The sequence below is a fragment of the Amphibalanus amphitrite genome, unplaced genomic scaffold, assembly GCF_019059575.1.
Source record: "Amphibalanus amphitrite isolate SeventyFive unplaced genomic scaffold, NRLGWU_Aamphi_draft 000402F_arrow, whole genome shotgun sequence".
In the NCBI taxonomy this organism is placed as follows: domain Eukaryota; kingdom Metazoa; phylum Arthropoda; class Thecostraca; order Balanomorpha; family Balanidae; genus Amphibalanus; species Amphibalanus amphitrite.
This window is the reverse complement of record NW_024881896.1, coordinates 106,119-131,964: the sequence shown is the minus strand read 5'-3', so window position 1 is coordinate 131,964 and position 25,846 is coordinate 106,119. Positions and strand designations below refer to the sequence as shown.

The following is a 25,846-nucleotide window of genomic DNA, read 5'->3' as shown; positions in this document are numbered from 1 at the left end:
GCGTCCCCTGAATGTCTCAGACGCATCGGATCACTCGGGAAATCAAAGTGGCAGATTCGCGGCTCTCTTCTTCATCAAGGCAGTGTTTGAGCTCACCACACATATCAGTCGACACCTGTGAACCTTCGTATCAATAACAAGGCGACGCGCATTAAAGCTCATAAATAGAAGTTAACACATCACAGTTCACCTTGTAATCACCGGTCGAGTGGTCAAGTGGAATAACCCGCTGCTGGTTCCACAGTTCGATACCGGCTCCAGCGACAGCGACCACCGGCGGCCCTCTTGTCACCACTGACGTCACCGGCGCACCGCCATTGACGTCACGGCGGCCACGGCCGCCACCACGGCCGTCCAGGCGGCCTCGTACAGCAGTTTGGGCGAGAACACGGTCCACACGAATATGTGGTGGAGGAAGGCGGCCGAGAGACAGCAGTAGACGAGCAGCACCAGGCCGCGGACAGTGACCAGCGCGAGCAGCACCGCCCGGAAACACCTGCAACGGCGGGGAGCGGATGGTCAGCCCTCAGGGCGGCGTACGGTAGAAGATTACAGCGGCGCTCACTGCTCATTCAACGAGCTCATTTCTATCAATAGTGTAAGTCAAATTCCTAATTTTGAAAGATAAATGTCAAACAAGAATGAAAACTGCTACGTTCGACGGTATATCGTACAAAAGGAAGTGCACTTCAGTTAGTGCAGTATGGAGATGACATTAATACACCCTGAAGGATTTACCGATGCCTACGTTGGAACGGCGCGGTGTCGCCTATGACCCACCCTCCTGTGCGTCTCTCCAGGTAACTGGAGGGCGGTGAGCAGACCCAGCACGGTATCCCCCTCCCGACCTGACGTCCTGTGTTACTGACCTGTGTTTCTCTCCGTACTGGAGAGCAGTCAGCAGACCCAGCACGGTATCCCTCTCCCGCTCTGTCCAGTGTTACTGACCTGTGTTTCTCTCCGTACTGGAGAGCAGTCAGCAGACCCAGCACGGGCCCGGCGTACGTGTGGCTGGCTGTGAGCAGTACGGCCACCGCGCTGTTGTGACCGGTCAGCCCCACGTACCCGGCCGAGATGTCCACACTCGACAGACTGTTGGAGTTGCCCTGGGGAAGGCAGGTCGCGTCAGATTAACGGGACGAGGTCAGAGATGGAGAGTTGACAAGCAAAGGGGCAAGAACATCGACGGTCCATTGGAGGAGAAAAAATGTAAGCAAGAGTTTCTAGCAAGCTTCGCGATACGCGGACATTCCTTGCTCTCATCCAGACGATGAAATCCATCCACGAGCAACCGAGAGGCAAGAGCGACTGCGAAGCCACGCCCGCCCACCGGCCCCATACCGCCCGCGCCGGCGGCTTACCATGTAGAAGAAGGCGGCCATGCCGGTCCAGTGGGCGGTCAGCGCGGCCGTCAGTGGCGCCGGCGCCGGCAGCGTGTCCAGCCAGGCGAGCAGCACGCCGCTCTGCAGCGCGCAGCCGGCCCACGCGGCCAGGTTGTGCGGCCGCACCAGCAGAGCGCCGAGCAGCAGCCAGGAGCGGCGCAGGCGGGCCACCCGGCCGCCGGCGGACGGCCACAGCGCGCCGGACAATACCAGCAGGTAGACGGCCTGGGCGGCCCACAGACCGGCCGCGGCCGGCAGCCGGGCCACGCCCAGCAGCCGCTCGTCGGCGAGCCCGCGGAGCAGCAGGCACAGCGCGCCGGCCGCCGCCCAGCCGGCCCCGCTCCCACCGCCGCCGCCACTGACGGACAGCAGGACGGCGAGCGGCAGCAGGCCGGCCGCCCAGACCGCAGCCAGCCACGGCCGGTGACCCTCGGCCGTCAGCCAGTCGCCGATATCCGGCAGGTGCAGCCACTTGTCGCCCGTCTGGTTCCAGCGTCTGAGCAGGCCGCAGGTGAGCAGCTGGGCGGCGCAGAGCCAGCCGCGGCGGCTGGCGGAGCGGGGAGCGCCCGGCCGCCGGCGCAGCTCGGCCCACAGCAGCAGCAGCCACAGCGTGGTGGTGAAGAAGTACCAGGTCTGGTGCTCCTCCTCGATGAAGCTGGTGGCGCCCAGACTGAGCAGGTGGAGGCCGCAGCCGCCGCACAGCAGCCAGTCCAGCGGCGACAGGTGCTGCAACATCAGAGCAGACACGGTCAGTCCGAGAAACGTGAGAACACAATGATTGATTATTTGGCCCTCGTTACAACACCCCAAATCAGGTAAAATAATGGGTCCGACAGAAAAATATGCATCGTAAGTATATACTTTTTTTCTAACGGTGCAAACGACTTTCTTATGTATGAGCTAGACCTCAGTTTAAAAAGGCTAAAAAGGTTTGATCTGAGCCTCGGTGTCTTTTGATCCGCGGAAATCAACAGCTCAGCCGATAAGTACAGGTAGACGTGCCGTGTATGAGTGTTGTATTCCCTTCTAATTGATGTGGTAGCTCACCGGCCACATGTCGTGCAGGCGGTGTCGGCGGCTGAGGCGGCCGGCGGCCGAGCAGAGGTGCGCCACACCCAGGGAGCCGGCGCCGACCAGCAGCAGGGCCGGCGCCGCGCCGTCGGCCGCGCACAGCCGTCCACCCGGCAGCAGACCGCACAGCAGCAGCAGCGCCGCCGCACAGCCCAGCACGGCGGCGGCCAGGGCGGCAGCCGACACCGGGCCGGGGGCCGCACAGGAGGCCACCAGAGTCTGCCGAGTCGGCGGGGACCGGTCAGCCGACAGCAAACACAAGAGTTCCTCAACATCCACCCGCGACACAGACTGGTACCTATAACACCTATCAGACACCCGTCCCGTCCCAGCGCCGGCCGCCCTGACTCACCAGGACCAGCAGCAGGGCGCCCAGCACCATGGCGGCCGGGTCGTGCTGGGCGGCGCCCGCCAGTAGTTTGGCCTGCAGCCGCTGCACGGCGCCACTGGCGGCCGCCGCCGCCCGCTCGGCGGCCTCCTCGGGATCCTGCCCGGGCTCTGAGGACAGCAGCTGCTCCGCTCTGGACAGTATCTCCGCTTCAACGTCTGCCAAAAGAAGAAGACATCGTTTAAACAGAGATACAATAGACGAGGCCATTGAAGTCGTCCGACAGCTTGAAAGAAATATTGAAACATGACATGTTCCGAACATGTACTTCAACTACATGTTACATATCAAATGAATTTGTTCCTCCGTGTCGTGCCACCAGTGGCCGGCAGCCCTCGGACCACTGTCGAACCTCGGACCAGTCACCTGCGCTGGCGGCGGCGTGCGGCAGGTTCCCGCTGAGTCGCAGCAGCTGCCGGCCCGTGTTGATGAGCGCTGCGGCCAGCCGGCGGCGGCCTAGCGGGAGGACGGCGTCCTCCAACACGCGGCCCACGGACTCGGCCGGCACGGCGACCCCGAGCAGCGCGGCCAGCGTCGGCGCCAGGTCCAGCTGGCGCACCCGGCGGCCCGGCTCCGCCTGCGAGGGGACGCACGGCCGGACGATTAAGGGAACGGAGGTCAGATGAGTGAATCTCGCCACGTCATATCACGCCACGACAGGTGGGTACAAATCACCCTGCACCCGTAACATCAGGTCAGCTAATTGGACTGTCCACGCTTTCCTTTCAGATGGTTAAATCGATTACGTTCTTGAACATGAATTCTGAGGAAAGTTACGCGATGCATCACGCCGATCCAGACGTCCGTCCCCTAACCCACCTGTCGCTGGCCCGCGTACAGCGGACTGACGAAGTGCAGCGCCACCTGGGTCTCCGGGGCCGACGAGCCTCCGTGGCTGCCGGCCTCACTCATGCCGTGGTCACCGCACACCACCAGCACGGGCGGCGGGCCGCTCTGAGGGAGGGGCGGCGTCCGAGGTCAGCAGGAGGGGTACACCAGCGGTACCGGGGGCGGGCCGCTCTGGGGGAGGGGCGGGGTAAGAGGTCAGCGGGAGGGGTACAGCAGCAGCGGTACCGGGGACGGGTCGCTCTGGGGGACGAGGGACGCTGGCAGGGCTGGAAATATCGACAACCCAGTTCCTCGCATCGATATTAACATACGTGATTGGGCAGTCACCACACCACACAGTCACCAATCACCAATCACCACCAATCAGTCACCACACAGCAGCCCGTCAGCTCTAGAATCGTCCCTCACCTTGGCGAACCTGCCGATCCCCCGGTACAGCGTCTCCATGACGTCACTCATCTCGGAGAGCTTCTGGCCAATCAGCGGGCTGTTGGGTCCGGCCAGGTGGCCGATGTGGTCCAGTCCCAGGTAGTGGAGGATCAGCACGTCCCAGTCGTCACGCGCCAGCTCGGCGGCCAGGTGACCAGTCACGTTATTATCCACCTGAGATGGGCAGTGGAGTGGCGGGGGGGGGGGGGGTGAGACCGGGGCTCTGGCGAGGGCGACAGTGGCCATGGATGAGATGGGACTGTTGATACTTGGTTGAAGACAGATCAACAACGTTCTAAACAGATTAAGTGTTCTCCATGAACATTGGTCTAACACTGAACGTTGCTCTCGCGTATCAGATGAATGATATTTGAAAAATAAAATTCCCCAGCGAATTTAACTATTCCCCGACGAGTTTTCACGGTACCAGAGACAGATCGGTCGCGACTTGTGGCACAGAAGGAATGGGCGATAGAGGAGCCGGGGCGACAAAAGAAATCAGAACTATCCGGAAACGCATCCGATCTGCCATGAGCACTGATCTGCAATAAGTGCGGAAAATAACTCGTCGAAATGACGTAACTAATGGCCATCGGAAATATTCGGCAACGTTACGAAAAGACCACTGGACGGCCTGGGAATTTCGCTCTCATTGCTCTAATTATAATTAGATTACAATTATTATACATAATTATGTATCAAACAACGGTCAACCGATCACAGAGCTCATACCACTCCAACACTACCTCTGTGTAGTCATTGACGAAGAACGAATGGGTGCCTTCCTGTCGCACGAACGACTCTGGAAACAACCGGAGCCATGTGTCGTCACCATAGAAGACTAGTCGGCGTCCAGCGGCGTGCAGGCTCTGCACCAGGCTGTCCTGGGACAGTGCGCCACTGTCGTAGTTCCGAAGGACGTCCAGGAACTCGGGCACTGTTCCCGTGGTCAGCGCCTAGGGAAGGTCAGTGCAGTCAAGCATCTGGGGTGGTTACCAGGCCGAGTAATGTGAAAGACAAAATGCAGAGCATGACCACCGACCAGGCTGACATTTTTATTGCACACTCACTTTAACTCTTGGCAGGGTGACAGTTGGTGGTTCAACCAGTGCCACATAGGATCTCACATGGCCTGCATTCTTCATCTTGTCAAGGAATGCAACCTTGCCATCATCCTGGGTGAAGTCTGCTCGGAGTGCATCAATTATCATCCAAACCAATTTTGGAGAATGTCCTTCCAAAACAACACTGAAAAAGGAAACAGATTTGAATAAGATAAATGATAAAGAAGCACATACAGTCATCAGAAATCAGTCTTGATATCAATACTAATGAGCATTATTCTGAGTTGAGCATAATTACGGAGCGAGCGAAGCGAGCGGAGTCTTTCCTCAGATTAACGGAAATTTCTGAGTATGAGCGGCCGGCCGGCCGTGCGGACGCTTTTGCGAGGCTTATATCTCAGCAACCACTTGACCGATTTACACGCGGTAATTTTTGTAGGGTAGCTTCATTCCTTCTACCAAGTATTGGACTATTCCCGATGCATGTGGGTGACCCCTTATGCACGTGCCACGTGCAAAACGAAGAGGGTCAGTTTTGTAATTGTTGCAATATCTTGGTAACTACTCGGCCGATTGCGCTGAAAGTTGGCATGTAGGTAGGCACCCATTAGGCACTCCATATCCATGTGCCAGAGTTGGGGTGCTGCTGCACGTGCGCACGTGCAGGGGTCGTTTCCAGATCTTGAGAACAGCTGGACCGATGGCGCTCAAATTTGGTACACGGTTAGGGACCAGTTAGTAGGGTGCCGTGCACAAGTCAGTTGGGACCCATTTTGCACGTGCGCACATGCAGGGTGCCGCTTCCAGATCTTGAGAATGGCTGGGCCGATTGTGCTCAAATTTGGTACACGGTTAGGGACCAGTTAGTAAGGTGCCGTGCACAAGTCAGTTGGAGGTACCCCTTCGAAATTTTGCACGTGCAAGGCCCACCCTCTCGCTCGCTCTGTTAGTCGCCCCAAAAGGCGTTATACTGGTTTAATTAAGATATTCTTACCCCTACCTGTAATAGACACTTCACATTTTATCATCAGAAACATGCCTAAACAGGTACTCTTGCTACTTACTAGGCAACCAGCTTACAATAACTAAGTTCATTTCCAATTTGGTTCAAGTTTCAGACCTTGAAAACATTCAGGATTTGGTATATGGGGGGGGGGGGCATAATGGGCATAAACATTACACACCCTTACCCACCTTTCGTTATAGCTGTTGTTTCCACTGTATATGCTTCTTGGAGTTGGAAAATATCCCATCATGAAAATGAAACATCCTATAATGTACGAAAATGCAGAAAATGTCGGATTTGTCAAAAGACTTCCCATTACCTCATTTCTAATGATAAACAGCCCCTTCAGCCTCCCTCTGCTCATAAGCTCAGCTCATAATGCAAGAAAAGAATGACAACTTCACTCCACGGTATAAGGGAACTCGAACTACTTCACTCGAAAAGATTTTCGACCTAACTCTTTTCACTGTTTTCACTCTGGTTTTCACTCTCCCAACTTCACATCAACACTTGCAAGCATGTCTAGGTCTGTTCAGAAACTAAGATGAACGAAATGAAACGATGTGAGCAAAATAAAATGGCTTGCTTGTTGACACGTTGCCAGGCAATTATTTCTAAAATGAAGTCATACCTACAGCGAACAGCAAAAAAAATACATTATATGCACCACGTGCGCAGCTTTTGTGAACGATTTGAAATAGATTGCCACTATTAAAAAAAAGGTATTGTGATCATAAGATAACTGTAATTTATTTCAGATTGGAATATGTTTCATATCCAGATTTTAGTAAAATTAGATAGCAGCTTTGAAAAATCATTTACAGCCGAAAAATTGCACGTTTGAGGCAGAAGGTGCCTTTGAAATTCAGCGATTGATCGGTAAGTTGCATTATAGAGTTCAGTGGTAAATTGATATCGATGAATCATGAAGTACAGCTTTTTTACTTTTACCATCGTGATATTTATAAATAATGTGAATTTTAAGTCTAAGGTTTGCAAATTACCTATGTATTACGTGTTTTGAAACCAAAATAGTAATTCCTTCGTTTCAGATTGATCTAAGGTACGTCATTTTTTCCAGTTCGTTTTTTTGCAGCAATTTAAGGATGATGTGTGGGATGTGTAGTTTCCGGTCCGCCATGTTGCTTGTTCTTTCTTTTCATCAAGGCTTTTCATGTGCTTGGCACACGTATGGCGCGCGGTTGTCAGCGTATTGTAGAGATTTAGTCGGAATTCGGCGTTATTATTGAAGAGAGTGTCATAATAACGCTGTCGAAATGGTCTCTCGATACTTTCAGAGACCGGAAAATGTCCGGAAGAGAGCGTTAGGTACGTATTCACTGCCAGTCTGCTTTCGACCTCATCATCCACATCAACATAAGTTTTGCGGCATTTCCATTTATCATTCGTCTTAAGGATGCTATGCATAAGTTGCTGTATCAATATTGTAAAAATGGTTTGAATAAAAATATTTTGCTTTTTGCTAATTTTGCTTGGTTGTTAATCACTGGTTTCGGCGATTCAGCGATTGGGAATTTCTTCCGCAGTGGTCCAGCTCACTATGCCTAATATATATATATATATATATATATATATATATATATATATACATATATATATATTATGATACTGTCTGCTGTTAATATGAAAATGACACTGCTTAATGGAAGGGATTAAGGCAATAGTTCACTGTTCAGACCCTTGCCTCTCAAAAGACAATTTAAGAATCTCTAATCTAAAATCTTAGAGGCAGAATCTAGAACTGATAGCCAGAATCTAATTCTTGATAGTGAAGACTGAAGAACATGACTACTGGAGTGAGAATGCTGAAATGGGTGTTTGTTGTAAATTTACTACAAATTTAAGTTACAATGTTCCTTTGTGTCAGAGAGGCCTCCCAAGGATTATCACAATATCAACATTCAATGTGAAGGCTAGATATTATGAAGTGGGATACAGTTGTCTACATGAAAAAGAGCAAACTTTAATGACAACAATTATTAATCAATAGATTCAAAGGAGCTAAACCTAATATGACCTGACCTAACCTTACTTCTAATCTACAACCTACCAATCTAGAACCCAATAGCTTTTAACCTATTAACCTATAACTTAAAAGAAATTTATTTGCAACCAAACCACCTACAACCTTCCATGCAAATTCTGCATTTTAGTGTAATTTCATCTAAATTTTATTGCACATTAATGGCGTATGTAAGGCTATCTGATGGCGCATGACACCTAATTTTGTTTATTCCTGTAAGCTTTTACAGTGAAAGCTTATAAAGACTCATAAAAATTAATAAACAAAAATGCAGAGCTGGGCGCGTTCCTCGATTTTCGGTAGTGCGTTAGCGTTCCTGCGTTCCTCGGGCCGCGGTTAGTGCGTTCCTGGAATAGCGTTCCTCAATTTTTTTTCGCTCGGTGCGTTAGCGTTCCTGCGTTCCTGCGTCCCAAACTATTAACCTGAAACTATTAACCCGGCGCGGGCCCAACCAAACACGGGGCGAATCGATCACAGAATACCCAGAATGGCGACGCGGGGCCGAAAAGCAACTCGACATCTCTTTTCCGAATCGAATATCTGAAATACGTTTTACCAATATCATCCGTAGGGTTTTCAACAAAAATACGACCTGCTTAAAAAACTATAGTTAACACGCGCACTGACGGGGGGCGGATATCCGCCCCCCCCCCCTGAGGTTTTTCGCGGATAGCGGGAAAACCGCGGCGCTACGAAATTTGGTAAGACTATTCTCTCATCAATTTTACACATGGTGTGCAAGTTTGAACCTCCTAACTTTGAAGGTCAGGTCACTTTGAATGACCCAACCTCAAGTCACTTTTTTGCAACTTTGTCACCGTGCCAGAGCTACAGTAGATGTCGGAGGCCTTTGAAAGTCGCAGGATGTTATTAGGTCATTAGTAGCTACAATTTGTATATCTCGGAATTTTGATGTCGGTGGCCTAAGGTCAGGTCAATTTCGCGACCTCCCCATTATAAGTCAATGGGGGATAAATCAACTCCCTGTTTTTATCACTAAAACGGGTTGGAATGGCCCCATATACCATACATGACTTCATATACGATCAACCTTCACTACCTTGAGGTCTGTTTTGCTGTTGGGTAGCTGTAAGGTCATGTGATGTCATCAAAGGTCACCAGCGGTTTTTTGCCAATAACTCCGTACAGGAACAAGATACAGCCGCGCGGATGGTCTCATTGTGTTCAGCTCGTCAAGACGCATCGAATGATATACATGATGACCTCGAGGTCACGTGACCTGAGGTCAACCTTTGATCTTGACCTTTCGAGGTCAACATATATATCATTCGATGCGGATTGACGAGAGGATCACGATTATGCCCTTAGTTTGTTCCTATCATGACTAATTCGAAAGTTATTCGAGAAAAACTCTCTCCATATCTAGCGCCGCCATTTTGACTTTTTCGACCCCTGTGACGTCATCTTTGACCTGACCTGAAAATGACCTTAGTAAAAATTGTAGACCTTGTCCGTGCGTATCCGATGCCGTTTACCGCTTGTCGCTATCTTGCTTTGTTCTCGAGATCTCAGGGGGGGGGACGGTCATCCGCCCCCCCCCGTCGGTACGAAGTTGGCGCAGACCCCCGTCGGTGCGAGTGTTAAGTTGAAAGATGTATCTAAGTAAAAGTTATCATATTTCTTTACACATTTAATGCCTGAAACCGAATCGAATAGTAAACATCACCACTAAATCTAAACAAGCCTTCCTCGATTCGACCGACAAGTGGCGCCTCTACCGGCAAACACGTATTCGAGATTCAAACATTTGACACAGAGGTCATTGGCAGCAATATCCAACAACTCATCTACCTATCTGGGGGTTCTGAGTTCTTGTTACATCGGACAAATCCTAGTTCGGGCACATTTTTTATTTTTTTCATGGTATAGCAGGGTTCGCACTTCACAAAATGAGGAACGCTTCAAAATTTCGGGTGGTGCGTTCCTCTTACTTGCGTTCCTTTGAAAAACTTTGCGTTCCTGCGTTCTTGCGTTCCTAAAAAGGCGGTGCGTACGTACGCAAGAGCGCAGGAACGCACTAAAGGAATGCACTTGCCCAGCTCTGCAAAAATTCAACTTAAATATTGGTGTTTTTGAGGTGCATTGCTGTGAAATAGGACATGTAGATGATTCCAGTCATTAAAAATCATTTAGATGCATTTGAACTCTTGCCATAATTAATATATATTTTTCTTCTGTTTGCTGTTTGCTTTTTTTGTTAATTGATTTTTTAAGATGCTCCCTGCTGCATCAAATGCATCCCTTTTGAATCTATCATTGAGTCTTTTGGCCATCAATGCTAGGTAGTATTTAACTGGTTTGGAGACCAGAGTATTTGAGTTACCTAGTACCTACCTAGCTTTGAGTTACCTTACCTACCTACTAGTGGTGTCAATCGGTTACCGAAAATTTCGGTTACCGAAAATTTCGGTTACCGAAAAGATATGCTGACCGATTTGGTAATCGGTCGGTCAGGCCCCCCAAAAATCGGACACTTTCGGTCACCCTGCCAGTGAAACCATTTGCAAAAAGAGAAAGTATTCCATTTTTGCCTAGTTAAAATGAAATTTATGGGGATGTTAATGATAGAGTTGCAAAATTTTCCCCAAATGCCAAATGCCACATTTTGGCAGCTTCATTAGCCATCCCACCCAGCAGGCAGCAGCCACCCATCACCATTGTCCAACCACAACTACAAGCAGGCTGATTTTGACTCAGTTGGCCCCACAAGTACACACAATTTTGAAACTTCCAGTCTAACTGTTAAAATTTCACCTGTAATCAAAGAAGTATTGCCTACAAAAATCATTATACAGTCATCAAAAATGCAAGGACAAAAATAACTTGAATTACTGAAATGTGTTTCTGAAGACTGGACAGTTAGCACTTAGCACTTAGCAGTGATCACATTTACATTTCACAGGTGTTCTACTATTCCACATTCTCCTTAAATATTGCAGGTACCAACCAAATGTTTGAAATATAGATGACAACAACACAAAAACATAGGAATCTTGACAAAAACTACAGATTCGGCCCATGTCCGATTTCTGGAATCTTCCACATTCCAAACACAAGGAAGGATTTCGAAACAGATGCGCCATAACAGAGACTTTAAACCAGCTGATTAAGTTGCTGCAAAAAAAGTTTTGGATTGTTACATGCTGCCTCGTGAATTATTTTATTGATGTAAATGATCCAGCACGATATTGAATTCTAATGAAATCAACATTGTGAGTGTAACTCACTACAAGAAAATTCATTTCCCCTCAATAATTCGACCAAAAGGGCATATAAATAAATATTACGTCATCATCATACATCTTTTCGTTAGGGAAGAGAGGATCTTAAAAGTCAATCCTTGGTTCTTCTATTACTTTTTGCGCCACTTTGGCGCCACTTTGTATTAATTTTGTCTGCATATTTTGTTTTCTTGTAAAGATAAGACAAACAAGAGATAAGACAAAGTGCCTGTTTAATGAATTTTCATTTCATTTTTGGGACAAAATTCATGCTCAGAGCTACCTAATACCTGCCTTTTCAGCTGGATTTTCAGTGTCAAATTCTTTGTAGAGTATCTCAGACCACATCTCAAGACTCAAGGCAAGTTTCAAAGCAGTTTTGATGTGTTTTGTGGTGTTTTGATTCCGCCTTTTCTTCTAGGGAATGTTGTCATGAACATACCTATTACCAACCATTTGACTTACTAATTGATCGTGCTTTTTCAACATGAATGAGCATTCTTCCTTACATAGACCACAGTAGATTCTTGACAATTCTAATTAACCAAATCTGTGAAATGCTGAGGTCCATGTGTTGCTACCCTCAGCAATGTAACTTTTACCACAAAATGTATCTTGCAGTGGCTAAAAATTGACTGAACTTGGACTGAAATGTCATTTCCCATTATTTTCCATCAGAATTTACCAAATAATTTAATTTTGGGGTAGAGTAATAGCAAATAGAATTTCGGTCAAATTTCGGTCAAATTTTGGTCAAATTTTGGCTTGGGATGTTATCGGTCGGTATTCGGTCGGAAATTTTTCCCAAATTTTGGTTTCGGTCGGTATCGGTCAGACATTTTTTGGAAAATGACATCACTACTACCTACCCAGCTAGCTTCTTTAGGGCTGTCCATTGTTTTTTTATTACTTGAATGGAAAAGGTTACATATTGCATTTGATCTGGGGGAGTTGTACACTTCTCACAGCATGGCCATTTTCCTCTGGCATCTGCTTAAGTCTCTTTCAGGATATACCATTTCCTTACCCCATAAACATTTATTTATTTATTTATTATTTATTTCGCATATCTTTGTGGTTTCCAATATACAATTGGCTTGTTACACCACAGCGTCATACAAATACACATACCGGCTGCCATGATATACAGAATAAAATATACATGGACGCAGTGGCGTGAGTGATACCTATAAAAAGCTAAAAAAAGACATGTAACGTCTGGCTCAATGACAAGGCTAAAAGATGGTGACGCAATGTATTATGTAATATAAAACACTCTTGTTTAAAATGATGGTAGGTGTGTGGGTGCTCTAGAGTTGGGTAAGTATTGACTTTTTCACATTTTTCTTGAAGGTAAAGTCACTTCTGCAGACACGCGTTTTTTCGTCGAGAGCATTCCACGTGTTCAGCGACCGGATGGGTGCGGCCAAGCGAGTTCGCTCCAGACGGGCCCGCGGTACATGAAGGAGACCAGCAGCGGTCGCTCTCGTACTACGCTCTGATATGTCCGCGCGATACGTGGCTAGTGCTTTTAGGTGAATCGGTGCATTCTCCTGATACAGCAGTGAGTGCACGAGGACACAGTCTCTATAGTCGATCATGTTCTCGAATGACAGCCAGCCGAGCTCCTGTCTTGTCTTAGAAATACGATCAAACTTACGTTTCCGTGTGACAATGCGAGTTGCATAGTTCACCACCTTTTCCATGCGAAGGCGATCCTGCTTTGCAGGTGGCGCCCAGGCCGGCAGACAATAAGTCACATGCGGAAAGACCAGGGCACGAATGAGGTGTACTAGGGTAGTTCTTGGCAGCGTGTCTCGGATCTTACTGATGGTGATGAGATTGCTGTAGCAGCGCTGCACCACTCTGCTCGTCTGTTGACGCATGGTAAGCTCTCGGTCCAGAACCACACCTACGATTTTGACACACTGGGCTGGTGCTATCTGTATGCCGTCAAAGTTAATCATGAATCCATTAGTCTTTTTTATGGCTGCCGCTGTTCCAAAGACGATGAGCTCCGTCTTTGTGGGGTTAACTTTAAGCCCGTTTAAAGTGAACCAGGCAGAGACAGTGGCTAGATCGGTCTCCGCCCTGAGACGCAGCTCAGTGAGACCTGCCGGGGTTGGCGCGGCGCAGTGCAGTATCTGGGAGTCGTCAGCGTAGGTTATGAGTGACGCGTGATGTGACAAGTGACACGACAGGTCATTTGTGAACACACTGAACATGATGGGGCCGATCGTACTGCCCTGGACCACTCCATACGGCACCGGGAGGCTGCCGTATGGAGTGCCGTAACATCCCCAAGACCTGCATGTCTTGAAGATGCTGCTTATTGCTGAAGGAATATTCAATGTAATATTCACATTTAAGGCAAAGTTTGAGCCCCACCAAAGGTCATTGACTTCAACTGACCTGCAATCTGGACATGACCCAATTATACAAAATTTACAAAATCATAAATTTATTGTTGCTCCAATACATAGGTGCAAAAAATGCCCAGTGAAGTTGTACTGTGCCACATACATACATTTAATCATCTTTTTGTTCTGATGTCATGAGAGAAAAGGGTTCAGAACTCAGAGGTCACCAGACATTGGGGGCAGATGTGATTAAAAATCAATGATTGGTCTAAAATTAATTGAAACCTTAACCCGCGCCCTGCTGGGGGGGGGGGGGGGGGTGTTTGAACACCCCCTTGTAATTTTTCGCGAATATCTCAAAAACGGCGGCGCGGAGCCGTTTTTGGTACACCTTATCATACATCAATTCTACACATGTTGTTAAAATTTCAGATCAAGGTCATTCAAGGTCAGGTCACCAGGTCACTTGAAGTGACCTCACCTTATAAAAAGTTTCAATGTCTGTCATAGCTACACCGAGTGACCGATCGCTTTGAAACTTTCAGCGATTGCTAAGAGCAATAGCATGTACAAAATGTATATCTCAGAATTTTGATATCGATGACCTAAGGTCAGGTTAATTTTGCGACCTCCCCATTATAAGTCAATGGGAGAAAATTGAAATGCGCCTCTTTTGGACGAAAGACATTATAAACACTCCCAAACACTGAATTACAAGTGGTTTAGACACACTGAACATGAAAATGGTGTCCGTGACCCCTGTTTATGCCCTGAGGTCATCTTAGGTCACGAATGGTATCTAACAGTTTTTCGCAAATAAGTTTTGATAGAGGTATGCGAGAGCGATGAAAACACCCTAGATGTGTTCAGCTCGACGATACGGATCGACTGTTATGCAACATGACCCTTTCCGGTCATGTCATGACCTTGACCTGAGGTCACATTTTCAAGTTGACCTTTCAAGGTCAAGTTATAGTTCATTCGATGCGTCTTGACGAGAGGAACACGATGCCGGTAAAAGTAATCTCGTACAAGGCTTGGGCCAAAAGTTATTGCAGAAAAACTGTTTCCGAAAAAATCGGCTATTTTTGCAGTTTTTGCCCCCTGCAGGCAAAACCGTTGACGTTAGGCCAAATCCGAGAGAATTATTCAGAAAAAGCGTTAATAGGGCTATCGAATGCGCTTTTCCGCGGCGCTGTAGCTCTATTGGTTCCCGAGTTATGCGTTGGCTTCTTGGAAATTGTCGACATTCGACCTGGAAATCGGCGAAATTTTGCCTTCAATGACCTCCGGTGACCTGACCTTTGACCTGACCAAAAAATTGACCGAAGTGATTTCGTCATTATTTTTGACGCTCTTTCGAACGCCTCCTTCCGCGTATCGCTACGTGGCCCAGGAGCCGAGTTAGAAGGGCGGGTGTGTGTGTTCAAAAACCCCTCCCCCCACCAGGGCGTGGAAATCCCGCGGCCGTATTCACGTCGACTTCGTAAGTCGATTTTCTTTCGTAACTACAATTTGGTATTCACGTCGACACTTCGTAAGTTTTTATCGATACGGCCCCAGGACCCCCAGCCGGGCGCGGGTTAATGAGGACACTGAAAATTGTGCGGCCATCAGCTAAATCTGAGCAAGTTGTTGTACAAGAGCACAAACTTGTATGCAAAAATATTTGATAAATAATATACCACTTGCTTAGGTTAAAGTGACCATCCCACCTTAACATTAGTTTTGAGTTGAGATAGCCAAATTGGTTGCCATGGCCTGCAAATACCGGTTTGGGCACTCACAACATCGAAAAATGCTTTAATTCGGAGATATGGAATTTCAAACTTGCAGTTTTCGGATTCTAAGGGGCTAATGCATTGAGATGCCCCCTTAGAATTTGTGACGTCAGCGGTGATCTAACGATTTTAAAACCTAATACTAACATATTTGTGAAGCAGTGGTGGTATATGGCATATGCTATTTGCGCGCAACATCTGCCGCAAACGCCGCACTTCCAAAATGAAGTCGCTAGAAACAGCGGAGATCCCAAAAAAGTAAACAAAAGTAAAAGTCTAATATCTTGAAAACCGGTGAATATTTTTCGGTGAACTTTGGTAGATATTCGTTTTTGCTCTTTCTGAACCGAGCGACATCACTTTCATGCCAATTCATGAACTTTTTAGAAGGTGGGAGCCGGGAGGGTCCCTTTAATCCTCGCCGGCACAGGCCATTTTGAGTCCTTCGACGGCACAAGGGGGGGGGGGGTTGGTACGACCCCCCCCCCTCGCGTTTGGCTCCTGATGGAGCTAGAGCTTCGCGGAAAAAACGAGCGTGTTGCCTGTCACGAGAGGAAGCCAATGATACCCAATTTTAAGGTCCTAGGTCCTCGGTTGACCCTCCAGGTCAGGCCAATGACCAAAAAATCGGGAATATCGGGACATGTTAGAATTAGAAAGTCGTAAAGCGTGGCTGCTAAGGGGTTTTCCGGGGTGCTGATCACGAATATAGTGTTAGTTTTGATCACAGATGATGTCGTTAAGCGTTTAGACCAGGTCGGGTCAGGTCAGGTCAGGTCAACCGGTAGGGGTCGTGACGGGTATTCGTAATACGTGTCAACCGCCTCTGACAGCTTCATAACATGTTACGAAGGCACCAAAACTACTTCGAAAATGTTCAAATGGTTACTAAATTCGAATTCAGCTCCAAAAACTAGCGTAGAAACATGTAAAACTCGAAAAAGTGAACCGAGGTCACCAAAGGTCAATGACCTGACCTGACCTTCAGGTGACCTTGACACCCACCCTAATGCATGGGAGCAACATGAAATCACATGTTTGAACGTTTGAAACCACGAAAAGCTTGCAAACGCGCGGCTAATGCTAGCCGACTTACGCCGAATCGCGATTTCGGCCAAACATGGTCACGGAAAAGAGGTCTTAGGTCAAAGGTCATTGGGGTCAGGGTCATGAAATTTTCAGGTAGGTGTAAAATTGATGAATGTGAGAGTACTGAAAGTTTCGTCGTGATCGGCCGCTTTTTACGCGAGTTATTCGCGAAAAACCTTAGACCCCCCCCCCCCTGTGCCGGCGAGGGTTAAAGGGACTGTCTGAATATTGCTTAGTACAACAAAATGGCCAGGCTTTTTTGGCCAGTTATTTTTAACCTTCGCCCGTAAAGGGGGGGGGGGGTCGAACGGACTCCCCTGGGATTTTCACAAATAAGTCGCGTAAAAAGCGGCCGACTGCGACGAAACTTTCAGTGCCCTCGCGTTATTCAATTTTACGCCTACCCTGAAAATTTCATGACCCTGATCTGAATGACCTTTGACCTGCGACCTACTTTTCGAGACCATGTTCTGCCGGAATCGCGATTCGGCGTATGTCGGGTCGCATTAGCCACGCGTTTGCAGTCTTTTCGTGCTTTCAAGCGTTCAAACATATGATATGATGTTGGTCCCATGCATTAGGGTGGATGTCAAGGTCGTCCAATTGATGTCCAGGTGATGTGTAACAGATGGCGATTTGAAGCCAATATGCTGGCAGCTGACAAGTTTAGGTTGTATTAGGGTAAGGGTATTGAGGGTGACATGGTCGTGCAGTTCTTCTTTGTTGGGATGGGCGAACATTTGCCAAGTGGCAAGTGCTATGAAAATTCGCAAAAAAAATGCTGACGAACAATTGACGAACAATATGTAGAATCGTGAATGGAGATGTGTAGTGTAGAAATGCTTTACTACAATGGACAAAGATGTGTGAAGACGGATAAATGTGCGACGATGATTTTGTCCTGCAATTACGATGGGATGTGATACAAATAAACGCGCATGAAGACATGCAGGGGCCAATTTTTGTAGGTTCAGCAAAGAAGTGCGAGATGAAGTTTGATGTGGTTACTAGGACAAACTTCTAACCAAGCAGCCGGCCCTATATGATCTTAAGATCGTCTAAAGATGTACCCAGTGGCAATGATTGTGTGTTTTTGGCAAATTGTCCCGCAATAAATTGGCTAACCATCTTCCCAACGTATGGGCATATTTCAGCTGCTCCAACTCTGGCTACTTAGAGCCTGGCTGCTTTGCTGATCTTCCTATCTCACTCTGTGTTTGTTGTTTTCAGAGTTGCTCGAGGTGGGGAAGAAGGACCGCGCTCTCGATGTCTTGTACGAGTTCATCCGGCGCGGCCGGCACCGGCAGCACAACTTCTCCGAGAAGGAGCTCGAGCCCATCATGTTCATGTACCTGGACCTCTGTGTGGAGCTCAAGAAGTCCCACAATGCCAAGGAGGGCCTGTTCCAGTACAGGAACTTCTGCCAGAATGTGAGCACTGTCATGCTAAGAGTACTAGTTCAGTGATTAGGGTTCAATGCTTGCATAATCAAGGGAACCTGCTGTAACCATATGGATCTAGTTTTTTTTTGTCATTATTGCATTGTTTTATTGTTTGCTCTCATGATGACATGTGTTTCAAGTGATGATATAGGTTGGTTATTTATTATATAGGTTTGATAGGCATCAGATACGTTTATAAACATTGTTACATCAATCAACGTTTTATGGCAGAGTGTTACAAAAATTCACCCGTCTCACGTCGTGCCTTTGTGCACGACGTGAGATGGCACGGATGAGAGTTTTATGGCAGAGTGTTGCAAAAATTCACCCGTCTCACGTCGTGCGTTTGTGCGCAGGTGAACGTGGCCTCGCTGGAGACGGTGGTGCGCGGGTACCTGCGCAAGGCAGAGCTGAAGACGGAGGCGGCCCGCAAGGAGTCGCAGGAAGCTGTGGAAGAGGTGGACGACCTGGAGAACCTGGTCAGCCCCGAGCAGCTGCTGCTCAGGTCAGTGGTTCCCTGACCCCGCGGCTCTCGCTCCACTGGCCCCGAGCAGCTGCTGCTCAGGTCACCTGACCTCACCTCACCCTAGTTTGGTCCGGAGCAGCTGCTGTTCAGGCCAGTGTCACTCAGTCGTTGGGTAGCACTGGCGTGTGCCGTTACTATTCTGCTGTTGTGACTGGCCAGTGATTTGTGACACACCAGCAGCGGTGACCATTCAGTGAAGAATTCGCTTTGACCGGTCACTAGACGGACCCACATTGACCGATCGCTGACAGATCCGCTGTGACCGTTCGGTGACGCCCCCCCCCCCCCCCCCCGTCCTCCCGTCGACTTTGCAGCGCGGTGAGCGGCGAGGACAAACAGGACCGTTCGGACCGCACCATCCTGACACCCTGGGTCAAGTTCCTCTGGGAGTCGTACCGCCAGTGTCTGGAGCTGCTCAAGACCAACTCGCGCGTCGAGTCGCTCTACCACGACACGGCGCGTCAGGTGAGCGATGGGACGAGAGGACACGCCCGAGATTTGGAGCCCCTCGTGTGACGCTTTTGTCATCATTTCGAATTCGTACAGCAGCTGATATTCACAGTCAAGATATTTGTTAGTCAGTCAGAACTTACCTTTTCTTTGGCTTGGTCGTAATTTCAAACTTTTCTTTAACGAGTCATCTGGTTTTTTGAATGATTATTGTACAAAGCATCGCGGTTAATTTAATATTCAGATACATATGTTGCTGTCGCATTAATCTTGGGATCGTGATTGAGCGTCGTTAATCGCTTCCTCTCATTTATCGGCGCGTGGCGGCTGCTTTTAGGCGTTCCGCTTCTGCGTGAAGTACCAGCGTAAGACCGAGTTCCGCAAGCTCTGCGAGATCCTGCGCAAGCACCTGGACCAGCTGAAGCTGCACTCGTCGTCCAACACCATCAGCCTCAACAATGTGGAGACGCACGCCAAGAACATGGAGACCTGGCTGGCCCAGCTGGACAACGCCATCACCCTGGAGCTCTGGCAGGTGGGTCGCTTGATCGACTGGTGGGCCTTGGTGCCTCGATCAGCTGATGGCCAGGACGTGGGTCGCTAGTAGTGCCTGGTCTGATAACGGGCCGTCCGAGTGGCTCCCTGGTACCGCAGTGGATCTTCGGATGGACGGCAGTGCCGGCTGATTGGCGAGGGTTGCGGTCACTGGACGGTGTTGTGCTCTGTTCTGCAGTATTTCTTGCTGTAGTGACCGTGCAGTCGTGCTGACGATCAGCTGTGCTGTTCCGTTGACAGGAGGGCTATCGTGCCATTTACGAGCTACACAGCCTCATGGCGCGCTCCAAGACCAAGCCTAAGACCCAAATGATGGCTGGCTACTACAGTAAGCTGTCACTTGTCTTTGCCAAGGCCGGCAACCTCCTTTTCCACGCCGCCTCCCTCATCAAGTTGTTCCAGCTCTCCAAGGATCTGAAGAAGAACCTGTCTCCCGAGGAGATCAGAAAGTAAGTGTTTGGTCTTTGCTGGTTGCGTGTTGATAAAGTTCTTACATTACAATTTCCCCTTCCACATTATATCGTCTGCTTGCTTTCGTCGTTGACTGCCCGCCGTGCGGCTGGTCCCGCCGTCAGGATGGCCTCTCGCGTGCTGCTGGCCGTGCTGTCGGTGCCGCTGACGCCGGCCCACCTCGAGTACGACCGGTTCGTCGAGACCGAGAAGAACGTGATCGAGAAGACCGAGCGGCTGGCCAGCCTGTTCCGCATGCCCAAGGCGCCGACCCGCGAGTCGCTCATCAAGGAACTGGTGAGCGATCACAGCTGAATCGCAGCTGACGGTATTTGTGCGTGGGCTGACATTTGACTAATAAGCTGTTGGATTGAGTGTGATTATCAACCGGCTTTATCGAATAATCCTGAGTTACAGTTAACATCGGTTCAATGTATGTATTATAGCGCGTTTACCTTGTTACTGACCGGTCGGGTGTGCCCGTGTCGCGCAGAGTCGGCACAGCGTGCTGCAGTTTGTGGGCCCGGAGCTGCTGCAGCTCTACCAGAACATGGAGGTGACGTTCGACCCGCTACACGCCTGCCACAAGATCAAGGCGGTGACGGACGCGCTGGCGGCCGACCCGACCCAGGAGACGCTGGCGTGGTACATCGAGCCGCTGCACAAGGTGGCCCAGCTGCGGCTTATCAAACAGGTGAGCGGGACGCGCGACTGCCTGACAGGACCGTGGTGGCCGGTATGGAAACGGGAAATGGTAAATGTGGAAGGAATGAATCCGATATTAATGTATGTAATTGCTTACCTGTACTATTCTGACATGTGACTGATGAATATATTCCTGATGTGACGCTCATCAACCTGCATTGCCGCCGCTCATGCTCTCCACTTTTTCTAAACAATCCACGATTTGTGAACACTCAAAAGTTTCGTCTCCGACTAATACCGTTGCGTCCTGTTTTTGTGTTGCAGGTGGCGCAGGTGTACCAGACGATCGAGTTTGGCCGGCTGGTGCAGCTCTGCCCGTTCACCTCCGAGTTCCAGCTGGAGCGTATTATCGTCGACGCCGTCCGACGCAACGAGATGCAGATCAGCGTGGACCACCGGGCGCGCGCCGTCCACTTCGGCACCGACCTGGGCGAGTTCCAGCGCGAGGACCAGCTCGAGGGGCCCGTGCTGCAGCAGATGCCCAGCGAGCAGATCCGCACCCAGCTGATTGCCATGTGCTCGACGCTGCACCGCGCCCGACTGGCCGTCGACCCCGACTACAAGAAGACGGAGCGCGCCGAGCTGCGCGCGCTCATCCACCGCAGCTACCACATGTCCAAGAAGAAGGAGCACGACAGGATCCTGGCGCGCCAGACCTACATCGAGGAGCACAAGGAGCGCATGGAGACCATCACCAACGAGCGCGAGGAGGAGGAGCGCCATCGCCAGGAGGAGCTCGAGCGCCAGCAGATGATCGAGGAGCAGCGCCGCCTCGAGCGCGAGGCCACTGAGCGCGAGAAGAAACGCCGCGAGGACGAGATCAAGATGATCAACGCGCGCCAGCTCAAGAACAAGATCCAGCAGATCAGCCAGACGAGCGTCGGCCAGAAGGTGATCAGCAAGTACAACGAGGAGGAGCTGCTCAAGATGGACGCCGACGAGATCATGGCGCGCCAGATGGAGGAGCTGGAGAAGGAGCGACGCGAGCAGGCGCAGAAGCTGACCAACCAGTGGCGCCGGCTGGACCACATCGAGCGCGCCAAGCGTCTGGAGGAGATCCCGCTGGTGCAGGAGCGCTACAAGCAGCAGAAGGTGGAGAGCCGCGCCGCCTGGGAGGAGCAGCAAAAGGAGCTGGTCGCCAAGGCCATCGAGGAGCACAACCAGGCCATCAAGCACAAGGCCCGCTTGGCGCGCATGGACGCTGACAAGAACACGTTCGTCAACAAACTGAAGTCGGCCAGGAAGAGCGACTTCCAGGCCAAGCTGGAGGAGTTCCAGAAGAAGCTGGCCAAGGTGCGTGCCGAGCGCCTGGAACAGCGCAAGGAGCAGCGGAAGCAGGAGCGTCGCCAGCGCTGGCTGACGGAGCGCCAGGAGGAGGAGCAGCGGCGCCGCGACGAGGAGGCCAAGCGGCAGCGCGAGGAGGCCGAGCGGCTCCAGGCCGAGAAGGAGGCTGCCGAGGCCGAGGAGATGCGTAAGCGCAAGGAGCAGCTGGATGCGGCGTTCGCGCGCCAGCAGGCCAAGGAGCGCGAGATTGAGGAAAAGCGCCTTCAGCGCATGGCGGCCGAGCAGCCGCCGGCCCGCGGCGGCGGCTGGCGCGAGCGCGAGTCTGCGCGCGAAGACAGCTGGCGCCCGCAGCGCCGCGACGACGGCGACGAGAGCGGCTGGCGTCGCGACGGGCCGCCCAGAAGGGACGACGGGCCGCCCAGAAGGGACGACGGGCCGCCCAGAAGGGACGACGGGCCGCCCAGGAGAGACGACGGGCCTCCGAGGAGGGGCGACGGCCCGCCGCCGCCGCGCAGGGATGACGGCTGGCGGCGCGATGACGGGCCGCGCAGAGACGACGGGCCGCGCAGGGATGACGGACCACCACGTCGCGATGGAGGGTGGAGACGCGACGACGGACCTCGCCGCGACGACGGGCCCCGTCGGGATGACGGGCCTCCGCCGCGCCGGGATGACGGTGGCGGCTGGAGGAGGGACGACGGGCCCCCGCGCCGTGACGATGGAGGCTGGCGCCGTGACGAGGGACCCCGCCGAGACGACGGACCGCCTCGCCGTGATGACGGATGGCGGAGGGACGACGGGCCGCCTCGCAGGGACGACGGCGGCTGGAGAAGGGATGACGGCCCGCGGCGCGACGACGGACCTCCGCGCAGAGACGACGGCGGCTGGCGGCGAGATGACGGACCTCGCCGAGATGACGGGCCACGCCGGGACGCCGGGTGGGGCCGCGACCCCGCACCCCGCCGGGACGACGGGCCGCCGCGCAGGGACGATGGAGGCTGGCGCCGCGATGACGGACCGCCGCCCCGCCGTGACGACGGCGGCTGGAGGCGCGACGACGGACCGCGTAGGGATGACGGCCCCCGCAGGGACGACGGGCCGCGCCGTGAGGGCGGCGCCTGGAGACGCGACGACGGCCCGCCGCGTCGGGATGATGCGCCGCGCCGCGAGGAGGGTGGTGCCTGGCGCCGGGACGGCGCACCGCGCCGCGACGAGCCGCCACGTGGGGACAATCCGCCACCGCGCGGCGACGAGTCGGCGTGGCGCCGCCCTGCGGAGAAGTCGACCCCGGCGCCGCCGCCGGCCCAGAACGCGTGGCGCCGCCGCGAGGAGCAGCGCGAGCCACCGCACAAGGAGGCGCCGCCGCCGGCACCGGCGGCCGCCCCGCAGCCGGACCCGGACGAAGAGGAGGGCTGGACCAAGGCGACCAAGGCCCGCCGCTGAGGAGCCGAGGCCCGCCGCTGAGATGTCCGGCTTTTGAGTGGGCAGAGCCGCGCTGCAGCCCGAACCGTAGTTACTCCCCCCCCCCGGAAACCCAATATATATCACCGTTTGTAGCATGGGCGTGGTGTAAGCTTTCGCTGGGTCAATCGGCCCCCCTGTTATCAGTCTTACTTAGTAATTCCCGTCGGCGTTGACTAATTTGTGTTGGCGACGCGACTGAGCGCCGGTGGCCTCAGTAAGGCGTTTTCAGGCTTCGTATGCGCATGGTCCTGGATTCCTTTGGTGCTCCTTACGTCTCAGCTAAATAAACTCCGAAAGAAAATTACCAGCAGTTTCAGTGACACAAATGAGGTCTTGAGGTAACCCAAGGTTCGAACCCCAGAATGATAAGTTACTTGTGAATGCGGCCGCAGACTGGTAATCGGGTGCGGTAAACTAAACTGCACTCGTAGTTGCAGTTGCACCGGCAGACCCCAAGGACAGGGTGTGTGTGTGAGGGGAGATACCTGTGTCTTGTTTTGGAGTTTGCGAAAACAAACAATCACATTGAACGTTTTGGATGGCTTGGTCCCGAAATTTCGTCCGGTTCAAGGCTATGTAAATTGGTCCGGCCCCAGAGACGAGGCCATTATTTGATGCATTTTGCTGTTCGTTATAACAGTTCGAGCAATAGAGAACATAGTATCAAAAAGGTCATGATAAAAGCATTAATTATTCATGATTGACTATCAAATGAATTATCGCCGCGATTTTTATGTGACATGTCTTTCCATTAACCCGCGCGGGGCTGCGGGGGGTAAATTTTACCCCCCCTCGCGAATTTTTGCAATATCTCAAAAACGGCGGCGCGCAGCGCCGCCAAACTTTCAGTACCTTTTCTTACATCAATTTGACACGTTCCCTGAAAGTTTGAGCGAAATCCGTCGGAAAATTTTTGAGAAATTGACGTTTTAGTGACGTCATGTTCGCCATTTTCGCCTCAAAAACGGCAAAATTTCAAACGCCGCTAACATCTTCATTTTTAAAGGAATCAAGACGTAACAAAAAAGGTTATACGTAATTCTACTTTGTCTATCAAATGGCTATCTCGGTTTTTTGAAAATTTTGGATTTTGGCCCAAATTTTTTCAAAAAACTGACTTTTTTTGGGAAAATAATTATAAAATCCAAAATTTTGAGTGTATCGAAAAAACCGGAATATATGTCAGAGAAGTGGTCTATGAGCACCTACATATCAATTTTTAGAAGAATCAGCTCAAAAACGTGGGAGTTATTCAAGATTTTATGACGTCACGACACACAAAATTTTTGAAAAATGATTTTTTTTGGAAGTTCTAGACCTCGTACGGAAACAAAAATAGCACCATTCGATTCGCCGTGAAAAACTGCATCAGATAGACACCTTTTTAGGCCTTAACAACCAACTTCAAAATTTGACCTCACTTGACCTGACCTTGACCTGACCCCGACCTGAAATTCATCCAGAGGTGGTCCATATCACTTATTGAGTGTGCGTATTGAATTCTATGAGTAAAATGACCCATAAAACATGTGTCGCACATGCCCTTTTCTATATTTTGTTTTTTGGTGACCTGACCTGACCTGACCTGACCTTGACCTTGACCTCTGAATGATATTGTATGCAACGAATATTGTCTTGGTAGCCTAAGAACACGTTTTGGGCAATCAGTCTCAGTCGATGACTCCATTCTTCGGCAGCTACGGTGCAAGGCCGATACTGTAGAAACTTGCAATTTGTACCCTTGACCTGACCTTGACCTTGACCTCAAACTTTAAATTAAGTACATGTTTTTAGTTGTTCGTGATGAGATCTTTCGATTGGCGTTTGAATTTTCCAAATCGGACCATTAGTTCGGGAGATAACAGGGGGGGGGTAAAATTTACCCCCCCCCCCCAGCCCCGCGCGTTCGGCTGGAGACCCCAGCCCCGCGCGGGGCTGGGGACCATCCTAACCTAACCTAACCTAACCTAACCTGGGGACCATGTTAATGCACCGAAATAATATTTAGTGGTGGATTGCCACATGAATCTGGTGCACCATTGACGATTAGTTGCGCAAACAGTTTTGGTTGTTCGTTGTTCTATATACCCTGCAGTTTTGTGCCGGCTCTATATAACGTTCATAAAGTATATGGGACGACAAACAGGGCGCCTGGGGCGATTTGATCAAGGTTCGTGAAATTTACACGTGACGTTTGGCATATAGAAGTCCCATGAAGCGGGAGAAGTTCCGAATGTCACGTGACTGATATGCCCTCCGGCGCCC

General features: G+C 50.7%; 2 protein-coding genes across 3 annotated transcripts; one reads left to right on the top strand and one right to left on the bottom strand.

Moving 5' to 3' along the window:
* Window positions 1–280: 280 nt before the first annotated feature.
* Window positions 281–6,654, bottom strand: LOC122390592 (GPI ethanolamine phosphate transferase 2-like). Its single transcript, XM_043383704.1, has 11 exons — window positions 6,378–6,654; window positions 5,190–5,367; window positions 4,866–5,075; window positions 4,105–4,293; window positions 3,661–3,795; window positions 3,208–3,418; window positions 2,806–2,999; window positions 2,430–2,672; window positions 1,362–2,108; window positions 949–1,106; window positions 281–496 (listed from the first exon to the last, which is right to left on the bottom strand). The coding sequence occupies exons 1-11, from the start codon at window positions 6,551–6,553 to the stop codon at window positions 301–303; spliced, it is 2,637 nt and encodes an 878-aa protein (XP_043239639.1). The 5' UTR covers window positions 6,554–6,654; the 3' UTR covers window positions 281–300.
* A 643-nt stretch (window positions 6,655–7,297) lies between these two features.
* Window positions 7,298–23,882, top strand: LOC122390591 (eukaryotic translation initiation factor 3 subunit A-like). Of its 2 annotated transcripts, XM_043383703.1 has the most exons (10): window positions 7,357–7,518; window positions 17,936–18,135; window positions 18,504–18,652; window positions 18,988–19,138; window positions 19,461–19,658; window positions 19,919–20,127; window positions 20,254–20,425; window positions 20,622–20,822; window positions 21,098–22,521; window positions 22,564–23,882. In XM_043383703.1, exons 1-10 carry the CDS (start codon window positions 7,467–7,469, stop codon window positions 23,558–23,560), a joined length of 3,753 nt encoding a protein of 1,250 aa, XP_043239638.1. In that variant the 5' UTR covers window positions 7,357–7,466; the 3' UTR covers window positions 23,561–23,882. The 2 variants fall into 2 exon arrangements, with proteins under 2 accessions (XP_043239637.1, XP_043239638.1); XM_043383702.1 differs by having other exon boundaries at window positions 7,298–7,518; window positions 21,098–23,882.
* The last annotated feature ends 1,964 nt before the right edge of the window (window positions 23,883–25,846 follow it).